The sequence below is a fragment of the Pithys albifrons genome, chromosome 21 (genome assembly GCF_047495875.1).
Source record: "Pithys albifrons albifrons isolate INPA30051 chromosome 21, PitAlb_v1, whole genome shotgun sequence".
In the NCBI taxonomy this organism is placed as follows: domain Eukaryota; kingdom Metazoa; phylum Chordata; class Aves; order Passeriformes; family Thamnophilidae; genus Pithys; species Pithys albifrons.
The window spans coordinates 8,432,991-8,446,471 of NC_092478.1; the positions used below are offsets into that span (position 1 = coordinate 8,432,991).

At 44.8% G+C, this 13,481-nt stretch overlaps 1 protein-coding gene across 1 annotated transcript in view; it reads right to left on the bottom strand.

Annotated features, from left to right (window-relative positions):
* PPM1E (protein phosphatase, Mg2+/Mn2+ dependent 1E) overlaps positions 1-9,431 on the bottom strand; it is a 65,563-nt gene extending 56,132 nt beyond the window's left edge. Inside the window, exon 1 of the mRNA XM_071575174.1 lies at positions 8,938-9,431. Coding sequence (XP_071431275.1) covers positions 8,938-9,338 — 401 coding nt within the window. The 5' untranslated portion in view covers positions 9,339-9,431. The remainder of the gene's footprint in view (positions 1-8,937) is intronic.
* Positions 9,432-13,481: the final 4,050 nt, after the last annotated feature.

The window sequence follows — 13,481 nt, forward strand, 5'->3', positions numbered from 1 at the left end:
GAGCTTCTGACTTCTCATTACTAAACATGTCAGTTTTTACACAGCTTTTCAGGAGAAAATGGTAATAAGGCAGCTCAGAGCACAAACCCTTTGAAAACAGGGACCTTTATATACAAATATATGAATTCAATCACATTTGCCTCAAACACAGAGATGAGGTGACAAACAGAATGACACTATTTACAGGAAAATCTGGGAAAAGCCCTAGTTTAAAATACAGGTCATGCTGTGTATGTAAATGTGTACTATTAGTTTATATTAAGTTATTTCTACTTGTTCTGCAGGTAGGAATGTTAGACAGTTTTCCCAGTGTTGCCAGCTGGGCACATGGGCTCTGACAGGAACTGAATGTTTCCCTGGATTTCCAGGAGATCTATGCCAAACCAACAAACCAAACACTTTATTTTTAAAAAAATGTATTATGAGTTTCATCAATGCTGCCAGATAATTGAAAACAATAATCAAGCAATGTCTAATTGAGCAAAAACTCGTTGCACATAAAGCTATTAAACATGGAAAATCAAATTTTAGTTACCTAATATTTATTGTGTTAAGAAAAAGAAAACACAACTATTTGCTGAACTCTCAGCCAGAGTGTGGGGGTTTCTGTCTTCCAGAAGTTCAAGTTAGGACTGAAAGTAACAGAGTCATTCCAGGAGCTAATTAATACCACATGCAGAGTACCATGTTTGTAACACTAACGAGGAACAACTTACCACATTCATTTCAGATCTTTGAACCTCAGTAAGAAGGTCACAGTCCGAGGTGAAAGGAACAGCCCTGGAGACAGAGCCAAGAAGTTAAAATGCCAAGGCCTATTTTTATACACTGCTGCTATTTTTAGTTACATCATGATGGAAGTACAGAGCCTATGAAAAAATCATATTCCCAAACGAGAGAAAGTACTCAAATTCTTTACTGTAAATGAAGAGCAAAAGAAACCAAACTTGAAGAATTGTCAGGTACAATTTAACAGACTTCACTGGATCATCAAAGGCAGCAAAAATAGCTTCAAAATCATAATCTCTGAGAAAATTAAGGAAGGAGCTACCCATGATTTTACCCAATTAATCAAATATTCCTTTTCTTGTAATCACAGCTATGAGAAAGTGCAAATGTTTCCCAGTTCAGATTTCTCTGCATCCAAGCACATTTTCCCATGATCAAAGTTTAGCAGTCAACTTTTTAATTTTGCTTTACCAACGAAAACCACCAAACTCCTCACCAGAGTGCAGGGAGAGTTCAGGACTGAGCAGCACCACAGCTCCCAATGCTGCTCAGTTACTCAATCATTACTTGCCCTCAGCTGTTTTCCATCCAACATAAACACAAACTGAGGTAATCCTGAATCTAGTTAACTTGTTTAACTTCTGTATTAATTATAGAAGCACCCAAGGGCAGCTCCTTCCCACGCACTTCCAATTTATGACTCTGATGATTCCTTCTTTATAAAATGTCTTATTAAAGGCGGGTAATGTTGTTTTGTCCTAATGAAGTACAAAGGCACAGCAGAAATGTTGCTGTAAAACAAGTCCACGATCTGCAATCACTTTATCTAATCACCACTGCTCTAGAACAACAAAAATCTGGAGTATTTGGTTAGTAATTGAGTTTTCAGCCAAACCAACCATGAGGCCCTGCACTGCAACAGTGACCACTGACAGTTGAGTGCCGTGCCCTCGGTCACTCACACGGCACAGGCATGGATGGGCCTGGATACATTTATTTTTATAATAATTTGATTTATGTAAGCATTATTGCATTGCATAAGACAGTCCTGCAGCTTCAGAGAACATCTAATGTTTAAACCACTAACTCCATTTCATCCCATTTTTCACGTGTCTTTCCTAGACAGCAAGAATATTCCCAGGGTGAAAACAGACCAAAAATCAGCACACACCAAATGATGTGAAGAAAGAAAATGGTGCAGAACAGCCAGAGAATATGACAGCAAATATAGGAATAAATAATATTCTCATTATCTGTGTACTACATGCCCTGTTGCTTTTGCTTTTAATGTGATCATGTTTGCAATTTAACAAGACAACAAAAATGAATGAGTGTACACCAGTGTAAAGGCACTGAAACTTCTACTCACATACTGGAAAAAAAACTAAAAGTTTCACCTTAGCATCAATAAAAGTATCTCTTAAACCTTCTGTGAAAAGAATCACAATTAAGTAGATTATCTTTTCTTCAAAGAACAGGTGGAGAAGGACTTTGCCACTGTTGAAGGCAATTACAATGAGGAATGTTAAGGATAAAGATATTCTAATGCAGAGTGTTTTGTGCAAAACAGAATTACTAAAAAAACTCTCCAAAGGACTGAAGCTCATCATATCCAAAAGGCAGAGTCAAAAGTAGTTTCACCTGATGGCCAATAAGATTTTTGTTTTAACAGTGGTTGTATAAAGTCCAAAAAAAGAATGTGTTAGTGCAGACCTAATTTTTCAATCAGTTTGTTACAGGAGTAGCAGCATCTGTGCAAATTACTCAAAAAAACCCCCTCTTGGTGTGAAATGCTCCTAACAAAATTAATTCCCTTTAATGTGTTGTTCTACCAGCAACATTCATTGAAATAAAAGCACTGGAATGAATCTATTTCCATAATCTGTTCACTGAGAATGATTTTTTAATGCTATATAGAGCAACTTCCAAGCACAGTCACCCTCGTGCTTGAAAAACTCAGCATCCTTCTAATCATAAAGTAGTAAGTTTTGAAATGTCACCATATATGTTAACCATGACAAAATGTAAATCTGCAATTTAAATAGCTCATTTCAGCTGATATTCCTTTTTTAAAAATGAGTATCAAAATATTTGATTTACTTCAGTATTTTTAAAAGCATGGGAACACAAACTGAATATGCCTCCAAAGGAGCGGGAAGAATCTTTCCCTGTGCAGAGCATTAGTTGTGTTTTGGAAATGTTTATTTCCAAACACCACCTATTTGCTGATTATAATGATTTCCAGGCTAAAGGGGATGAAATCACAGAATCATAGAATGGATTGGGTTGGAAAAGACCTCTGAGATCATCAAGTCCAACCCTTGATCCAACCCCACTGTGATCACCAGCCCATGGCATTTCATGCCATGGGCTAGTGGTCACAGTGGGGTTGGATCAAGATGTGGTGGATTCTCACTCAGTGCCACATCCATTGAATCACAGAATGGATTGGGTTGGAAAAGACCTCCGAGATCATCAAGTCCAGCCCTTGGTCCAACTCCAGTCCCTTTACCAGATCATGGCACTCAGTGCCACGGCCAAGCTCAGTTGAAAAACCTCCAGGGATGGGGAATCCACCCCCTCTCTGGGCAGCCCATTCCAATGCCTGAGCACTCTCTCTGCAAAGAAGTTTTTTCTGCTCTCCAACTTCAATTTCCCCTGGCAGAGCTTGAGCCCATCGTGCCCCCTTGTCCTATTGCTGAGTGCCTGGGAGAAGAAACCAACCCCCACCTGGCCACAACTTCCCTTCAGGGAGTGCCCATGTTTGTTTGCCATGACAGCACCAGCAGCCAGCAGGTGGCTGGAGCTCCACAGCAGGTTCTTTTAAAAAGGGTACTGACAGTAATACCAAAGCTCTCTTGACTTTCTGCACAGGCTCCTCTGAGATGATTGTGGATTTCTTTACTGAGAAACACCCAAATCCCTTGGGCCTGACATGAGCACCAACAGCCAGACCTGCCAGCTCAACAAGGACCTCAGAAGAGATTCCTGCCCTTGGCAGGGGCTCCTGGAGACGTTGACACAGCTGGGGCTGGGAAATCACAGACTGATTTGAGTTGAGAGGGATCTTAAAGCCCACCCAGTCCCACCCCCTGCCATGGGCAGGGACACCTTACATAGCCCAGGTTGCTCCAAGCCTTGTCCAACCTGGCCTTGGACACTCACAGGGCTGGGGCAGCCACAGCTTCTCTGGGCACCTGTGCCAGGGCCTGCCCACCCTCCCAGGGAAGGATTCCTCCCCAATATCTAATCTAAACCTAGATTAAATATTCCTAATATTGAATCCAAATTTAATGTCATCTCTCAAATCTCATTAACCATTAGAAAATGCCCCAAACAGATGCAACCAATATCCACTCCTGTCATTCACCCTGGGCACAGGCCAACATTTTCATTTCCATTGTAAAACCTCACAAAAGATGATGAAAAAAAGCACCATCTTTAAAAGGATGGTATTTCTTTTTTGTTGGTCCTTGTGATGAATATTAGAGATGGCAAGTAGTTAATTATATTTCCTAAAAGGGCTTTGAGATTGCAATCAATGAAACAGGTGATAAAAGGCAAATTATAAAGGAGTAAAACATCAGAGCCTATTTAATATGAAGCTAAGAAAGCCAATCTAGAATCATCTATTAATTTAAACTCAGAGAAAGTGACAACAGTGCCAGCTGTCACAGGGGAGGGGTTAAAAAAGCAAGTTAAAAACATGTGCATCTGCTTTTTAAAGGGAGAGAATTTCATCTCTTCACTCCACAGTGATGGATGTAGCAGACAACACTGTGTGCAAGGTAAGAGCTTCCTTTATTAGAAAAAAGGATTTCTGCTCATGGAAAATTACCATGAGAAGTTCCTTCTCTTTAGTTTAAATTTCAAGCTGAGGGGCAAAACCTTCATTACTGTCCATGTTTTACATCATTCCAGTATTAAAATGTTAAGCCTACATTTCCTTTCTTGATTTTTCATAGCAAGACTGTGGGAAATATATATAAACTTTAAAAAATCCTTTTTTGAATACAAAGAAAGTATCAATTAAAGAAACTCACTTCAAATATTGCATATCCTGTGAATGTGGCATAATATTCTGTGAAAAACTTAAAAGGGCAGCACTTACAAGTTTTTCTTTTCATGTTCCATGTCCAAACAAGATTTCTGCAATCCTCAAAATAATCATGTTGTCCTCAGTGCCTTAGTTAAGCACTTTAGATGGCACAACAATTAATTGTAGTTGTATTTTACTTACCATCTTTTGAAAATCTCAGCTCTGGAGACACAGACCTACTTTCTAAGCTTGCTGAAGATGATTCTAAACAAATATTTGAAAGCAAAAGGTTGTCCCACCAAAATCACTGAAACTAAACCTGAACCTACAAATGATACCAACTGTACCTATTCCTGTCAAAGCTTGGGGTAAAAAACAGAGAAAAAGAAAAGCAAGAACAATATGTAGTTTAATTTTTCATATTATTTAATTTCTAAAGGAAAAAAAAATGTAATAGCAAAATAAATTTATTCTTCCTACTCACACAACTTGTTGGAGTCTGGCTCTGTCCTCTCTTGGCAATCACAGCTTTGCTGATTAGTTTTTCATATGTCTTGTCAAGAAGCAGCTTTTAAAATGCATTAGATTTAATAAAAGTATCAGTAGAAGGAGAACAGAGCACGATATGCAACTTTATTACATCAAGTAGTCACTTCTTCCTTTAAAACAAGTCAGAACTGAGATCTGCCCCTGGATCAGTGGCAGTGATGGGGTCTCATATTTAACAGGTTGAGGCCTTTGGTATATTTGTTTCTACACAGAAACCACGTAAATTACATATTTCAATCTTAAATGTTATAGAAGGCAACTACAAATTGAAATTTCAGGCTATCAGTCAGTGTTTGAAAAAAATTCCTCAAACTTTCTTCTTTTTTGACTATTTTCTTCATCCAATGTACCTCCTGTTGGTGAGTTTATTCTGTGGAGGGTCACTAAGAAAGCACACAGGACATATTTTGTGGCATTTAGGCAGATATAAAGATTACATTAATCTAATTTTCCAGCATATGTTGTCTCTAGGAAAAAAAAAGAAAACAGGAACTGGAAATCTCAAAGGGGAATATGAGTCTTATGGAAAACAGCAGGAAAATCTCATAAATAAGAACTCTTTGATACTGATACACAGTGGCACAAAAGCATTATATTTCTTCATGATTGGCAATATGTTCTCATTTCTGAGATGGTCTTACACCCCTCAAAAAGATCTAAAGCTCTGTGCTTAAAATAGCTGAAAAACAGCTGTTGGATTTTTCACAGCAATGGGTTTTATCCTCATGCTACATATAATGCAAACCAGTCATTTGACTAATACATAGTTGCAGAAAACATGCCTTGACAATAGTCCCTCTTGCTAATGACAAACTAATAAAATATTCCCCTTCTCATGAGTTTTCATGTGCTTTTTTTTCTGGTTTTAAACACCATTTGGCACAAGAGTAGCTTTAATCATGAAGTTTCACATCTCTGGAGTCATCTAACCAGTCAACCCCTTGGCTTTAAAGGGTGAAAACATTCTAATTTTGTCTGTTTTATAGACTTGTCACAGCTTTGAATCACAGAATCCTAGAATGGATTGGGTTGAAAAAGACCTCCGAGATCATCCAGTCCAACTCTTGGTCCAACTCCAGTCCCTTTACCAGATCATGGCACTCAGTGCCACGGCCAAGCTCACTTTAAAACCCTCCAGGGATGGGGAATCCACCCCCTCTCTGGGCAGCCCATTCCAATCCCTGAGCACTCTCTCTGCAAAGGATTTTTTCTGCTCTCCAACTTCAATTTCCCCTGGCAGAGCTTGAGCCCATCGTGCCCCCTTGTCCTATTGCTGAGTTTCTCTTAAGAGTGTACTAAAATACAATGCCTTACCTGAAGGATAGTTTTGCACACTTGCACTTACCTCAGATCTCACCATCATTCAAGGAAAAGCTATTTCAGTTTAGGTCTCTGTCTTAGAAGTTACTAGATCTGGTTTTTAATATTTTAAAATGTTTTAAAGAATTACTTTTGCAGTTATCTTAGCTAGGCAGATATAAATCAATTTCTATCCATCTTCAGTTAACAGGTATTCATTTACTATTTGAAAATGCATTTTCTGTACATTGACAAAATTATTTAAGCCTTTGGAAAACATTTTCCTTACAACATGATCCCCAGCTCCCTTAATTTTGAGACAGACATTGGGTTTTGCATTGATTTCACCATAAACAAAGCCAAGAGATGCTTCATTCAGTGGCCATCAAAAGATTTATGCTGAAGGCTGAAAAAAACCAAACCACAAATTGGCAAGAGCTGTCTCCATAAAAAGAATCCTCTGAAAGTGTCTTTTGTCTTTTCTTAATAATTTCAGCCATTAATATGGGCTTCAGAAGCTGAGGAATCTGCCTGTCCTGGGGTATGTGGACAGGCAGAGAGAGAAGAGGGGGAGGAATTCAAGTCCAAAATAATTTCATAGCTATACTCTAAATAATACTTTCAAATAATCTGCTCTGTGTCTAAAACTTTACTTGCACTAATGTGACTTTTGATCTTACCAGTCCATTTAAAAATAACCCAACAAAACACGTCCTAAATAGGTAGACGGGACTTGCCTGTGCTCTCTGCCACATCCCATGAATGTGCTGCTGTATTCCAGAGCCTTTCCAAAGGTGGCAGGGTGAGCATGTGTGAATAGGAGAGCTTTGTCCTCTGCAGCTATCATTGTGCTGTCCCCATCGTCCACAAACGCAGAGGACAGATGAGAACTGAATAGAAACAGACCATGCAGTTGTAAAACCCGGTTCTTTCTGCCTTTATTTATTTATTTCTGGGACTGAGTAACACCTCTCATCACAATTACCGGCTCAATGGCAGAAAGCTCCCCGGTGTGCTGTGCAGATTTTCACAGCTTCATTTGTCTCCTCCTGTGGCATCAGTTTAAAAAGCTTCCTAAAGAATCGCCACTAACAATCATTTCTATTTCAAGCCTTCAAAGCCGAAGCTGAGCACAATACACGGCACTGGTAACTGATCTTTAGGTTTCAGTCCACAGACTTTCCACACTGGGAATAGATCCCATCTGTTTCCTCTTTATGCACCAGCCTTTAGAAAGCACAGATCTGGAAACTGCCTCCGTACAGAACCGAGTATAGCCGGCTTTCCCCAGCTGACAGCAGAAAAATCCCCATGATTATGGATAGCTTTCTCCCAAGGTTTACCCCTCTTTTCTCCCTGGTCTGTGACTACATGGTGTGGTTTTCTCCATGTGCGGTGGTTTTTTGGAAGGGCAAAAGAGGTGGACTGCCTCTCTTTCTTTGCCCCTTCTTTTTTTCCTCTTCCTTCTTTCTTGGCAGATGTTTCCCCATTTACAAACCCTCACACAGGGAACATTTCAATTTAAAGCCCCAGCACAATCAACCACAGGCAAACCCCCTCCTGCTTTGGTACCAGAGCATGAGACATTTCCCCCACCGCTCTCCCTGCCCAGCAAGCTGCTCTCCAGATGGATGCTCGTGGCTCTCCGTTGTCTATTCCCTTCGCCTGTCCCGGCCGGAGGGAAGGAGAGCGCACAGAGCAGAGGATTCTTCTGGGCAGGGGGAACCGGGCAGAGCAGAGCGCTGTGACCCCAACCAGCTCAGACCCACCGAAGCCCTGAACTCTTCTGCCTCGGGGTTCCCCCGCTGCCCTCGCCTCCCTCCCGCAGCCCCGCACGGGAGGGTCCCTGTTGTAGCCCCGCACGGGAGGGTCCCTGTTGTAGCCCCGCACGGGAGGGTCCCTTTTTAGCCCCGCATAGGGGGTTACTCTCAGCGCCACACGGGGGGTTTTCCTCAGCCCCATAGGGGGGGTCCCCTCAGCCCCACACGGGAAGGTTCCCCTCAGCCCCACACGGGGGGGGGTTCCCCTCAGCCCCACACGGGGGGGGGTTCCCCTCAGCCCCACACGGGGGGGGTTGCCCTCAGCTCCACACGGGGGGTTCCCCTGAGCCCCACACGGGGGGTTCCCCTGAGCCCCACACGGGGGGGTCCCCTCAGCCCCACACGGGGGGGTCCCCTCAGCCCCGCGCCCTGCCCCGCTCCCCTCAGCCCCACACGGGGGGGTCCCCTCAGCCCCGCGCCCTGCCCCGCTCCCCTCAGCCCCACACGGGGGGGTCCCCTCAGCCCCGCGCCCTGCCCCGCTCCCCTCAGCCCGGCACTCACTACTTGTAGAGCTGCTGCAGGCAGAGGTCCAGGCACTCGCCCTCCACCTCCTCCTCCGTGATGTACTCCGAGAGCGGCCGGGGCAGCGAGGGCAGCGGCGGGGGCGGTGGCGGCGGGGCGGGTGGCTGAGGGTCGCCGGCATCGCCCTCGCCGCCTTCTCCCACCTCCGCCTCGGCGGCCGCTGCCGCTTCTCCCTCTGTCCCGGGCTCCCCGTCAGCAGCGCCCGCGGTGTCGGCAGCGGCGGGGGGTGCCGGCTCCTGTTCCGGCTCCGGCTCCGGCACTGGCTCCGGCTCCGGCTCTACTCCGAAGGGCCCGCGGAACTCTCCGAGAAACAGCTCGAGGAAGCGGCGGTAGGTCTTCTCCTCCGCGCTGCCGCCGCTGCCCGAACCTCCCGCGGCCATCGCTTCGCATTCCCGGCCGCCCGCCGGCGGATCAGCACTGCGCCCGCAGAGAGCTCCCTGCCCGCCGCCTCCTCCCGCCTCCCTCCCGCCCGCCGCCTGCGCGCGCGCTCCCGCCCGGGCCCGCGGGGCCGCGCACGCCGCGGGGGTGTGAGTGTGTGTGGGGGGGTGTCGGGGACGCGCCTGGGGCGGGAGCGCGGGCGGCGCTGGGTGAGTGAGGGGGCTCGGCGGGTCCCGAGGGGGCGGCTCGGCCCGCGGCGCTGGCGGGGGAGCGCTGGGAGCCGCGCCGCTGTGATGAGTCACGCCAAGGCAGCCAGACGCGTAGGTTCCTCACAGGAACCCGGAGGAAACCTGAGCGCTCATCGCCTGTTACCTAATCCCTGCCTCCTTCAGGGCTTCCCTGAAGCTGCCGCCGCCGTCGTCGCGGCTCCCGGAGGGTGAACGGGGCCGGGGGGCCCGGGGGTGCCGCTGTCCCACCGAGCCTCGGGCACGGGCCAGGAGCAGCCTCTGAGGGCGGCTGTGACACCGGAGCGGGTTTGAGTGAGGGGAGCTGGCCACTGAAAAGAAAGAGCAGATTTAAATTAGGTATTAGGAAAAAAATTCCTCCCTGTGAGGGTGGGGAGGAACTGGCACAGGAGCTGCCCAGGGCAGCTGTGGGGTTGCCCCATCCCTGGAAGTGCCCAAGGCCAGGCTGGACAGGGCTTGGAGCAACCTGTGACACTGGGAAGTGTCCCTGCCCATGGCAGGGGGTGGACAGTGATGATCTTCAAGGTCAATTCCAACCCAAACCATTCCATGATTCTGTGATTAAACATGAGGTATTTTGCCAGGAATGCCCCTTCCAGTCTGTGGTGTGAGGCCTGACCTGCTCTCCCACACCCATGGTGGTGCCGCCCTGATCCCTGGCCCCTCAGCCCCCCCCGGCCCCCCAAACCCACAGGGAGGGCAGCTTGAGGGTTGTTTTACCCCATTCCCAACACTTAGCAACAAAACTTGTATCAATTACATTCAAGACTGGCATATGAATAGCCATGCGTAGTCATAAAGTAGGAATGAGACCATAGGAGGCCACCAAGGTGCTTGGAAGGAATGGGACACCTCTCCTATGAGGAAAGGCTGGGAGAGCTGGAGTGCTCAGCCTGGAGAAGAGAGGGCTCTGGGCTGACCTTAGATGTCCTTCCAGCACCTAAAGAGGCCCCAAGAGAGCTGGAGAGAGACTTGGGACCAGGGCATGAGGTGACAGGACAAAGGGGAATGGCTTCCCACTGCCAGAGGGCAGAGTTAGGTGGGATATTGGGAAGGAATCCTTCCCTGGGAGGGTGGGCAGGCCCTGGCACAGGTGCCCAGAGAAGCTCTGGCTGCCCCATCCCTGGGAGTGTCCAAGGCCAGGTTGGACAAGGCTTGGAGCAACCTGGGCTATGTAAGGTGTCCCTGCCCATGGCAGGGGGTGGAATGAGATGATCTTTAAGGTCCTTTCCCATTCAAATCATTCCATCATTCCGTGATAAGTGATTCATTACATGATATCTGCATATTTGTATTCCCCTTCTGGCAAAGGGGAGCTCATGACTAGCTGAAGATGTTGGACCAAATGAAACTTAAAAGATAACCAGTCAGTGGGAGACAAACTGCAGCTGATGTTCTCCTGCTGTCTAATAAATGTCTTTAATTTGCAAAATACATTTTAGCTTGTTTTATTCATTGCTGCTGAAAAGCTATTTTCAGAGCTATCAGGTACATAAATACCAATAATGAACAGGTATAATTGCCACACGTTTAAAATAGCTTGTACACATGGGAGGGAATGATACCCCTAATGTCAGATATACCTTGAAAAATGGTCAAATCACAACTCTCATATGCAAAAATATTCTCTAATTTTTATAGATTGTTACATGGACAATATCTTGCTGAAACCTGTTGGTCTCTGCATTGTAGTAATTACCTCTGCATGTCAGGTGCTCCTGTAAATCTGTCTTCTGTTTAGTGAATTTTTTTGAGGGCCAAACTAATTTTAGAATATTTCTGGCAACTGCATTGACTGCTCATATTGCAATCTTGTGAATATGTAAAAGCCCTGAGAGTTAAAATGTGATTGTCACAGTTAGTCTTTCACAGCCGACACTGACAGAAAATCACATCACTTCTCCTGAAAGAATATCTCCAGGTAATATTTTTTCAGCATACCATTTCTGTATGTTCAATTTAACACTCATTTATTTAGGAATTAGGGGTTTGGGGGTAAGAAGCATTGCAGTTCTTTGGAGCAGGTAGCTCCCAGTTGCAGCTGATGATGTCGTTGCTGGATTTGGTTTTGTTTTTTTAGGTTTGTGTGTCCTGCATCATCAGTGAGTCACAAGCCCTGAGAGGATGCATATCAATGCAAGTATCAAGAAGCAGTTTTAACTTCATGGTTAGTTGTTTTGCACTAGGAATTCAGATGCAGCTGGAGTTTCTAAGAAACTGTAATCCAGAGAATCTTAGTGTAGTATGATCTGAATTCTAAAAATTCCTATTATAACCATGTCTTAGGGAAGTAACAGCTAATTCAATAAGATGCATGACTAGCTTCACATTGTCTGACAAACAGCAATTAAGGCTATCCAAAAAAAGATTCAAAAGCATTTAGATAGTCTCTTTCCTTAAATGTATGTTAATTTTATATTTTTTTACTTGTTTCAAACAGCACATAAGAGTATCTGCAAGTAATACCTACTCTGTTTCATGTTGAAATGTTAAAGTTACCAGATGTCCTTGATTCATCTTGGCAGTCCCCATGTGCTTTTCATCATTTGTCTCACTGCAAAAGACACTAATTAAAATGAAATAGAGTAGAACTTCATACTCAGGATACTTTGTCAACTTTTGGCACTACGGTCAAGTCAGGATTGTTTTGCTTTGATATTAAATAAAGAGCTTATGGCTCTAAGCCATGCTGACATTTGTTTCTGGGAGGGAAAGGTGGAAAACCATTCCTATTAATCTGGAACGTGGAACATACGGTTGCTGTGGGTGGTGTGGCTAAGCCAGGCAGGCAGAACCCTGCTGGCCTGTGCTCTGTGGAGCCAGTGGGGTGGGCAATTCCCACAGGAGGCAGCCCCTCTGCTCCCCACTGCTGCCAGAAAAGGAAGCTCCAAGCACAATGTGCTCCCCAGCAGAGCACTGATCTCTGAGAGGCGTGTTTGGTGCTGTTATGAAATGTTTTCAGTGCTCAGTAACTCTGGGAGCTAAATTTAGACTGCCTGGGTACACTCTGGCTCGCTGGGGAGCAGCAGGATGGATGTTCCTATGGGATGAGGTGAGGGGCGTGCAATAAACTCACAACGGACTCCTCATGGGTCTGACATCATTGCAACACATTGTCAGATGGAGGGTAAGGCTTGCACCTGACCTGAGAAGGAAACACAGGTGTTTGTTGCCTTCCCAGCTTAATCATGGTGCTTTTTTTTTAGGAAAAGGTTTTACAGTGTTGTCTTGAAAGAAATATGTTTTATTTTAGCCTTAAAATTATGTCTTCCTCTTTCTCATTTACTGGTGAGGAATAAGCAGGACTTGAACAGGCCTTGGGGAGGTGACCTGAATTGTATGGAAGGCAAAGAAGTGCTTTTAATTTTTTGTAACCTTTGGAAGTGATCCCTGTGGGCTGACAAATAGAAAACATGTAGGGACATTAAGTATCCTTAGACAATACTCAGTATACCTGAGATGTATGTTCTGATGCCACACGAAAGAGTTTAATGGGAGAACCCAGAGGTAAATGAATTGCCTTTCCAAAGTCATCTCTTTAAAATGAGGGCTTTTGCAGGAAACCTGAATTAATTTTAGAAGCCATATTCTGTTTTAATAATTCCAGTTGCTTAAGACTAAAGACAGCAAGAATTTATACAGAATACAGCAAGAAGGCTCTTGTTGACAAGCTGCATCAAGCTCCAGGTAATTTTCTTAGGCTCAGTCTGCTCCACTGCAGCTTTAAAAAGCAGAGTAACTTCTGTCATCATAGTTTTACTGGCTCCTTCACCACAACAAACACTGTATTGGGGTGTTCCTAAACACCAAGTCCTTCTGTCTCTTTCTCTTGCTATTTTTTTTTAAGTTTTTGAGGTCAAGTCAGCTTTTCCAGATTAATAGTCAAAGATTATTCTGAAA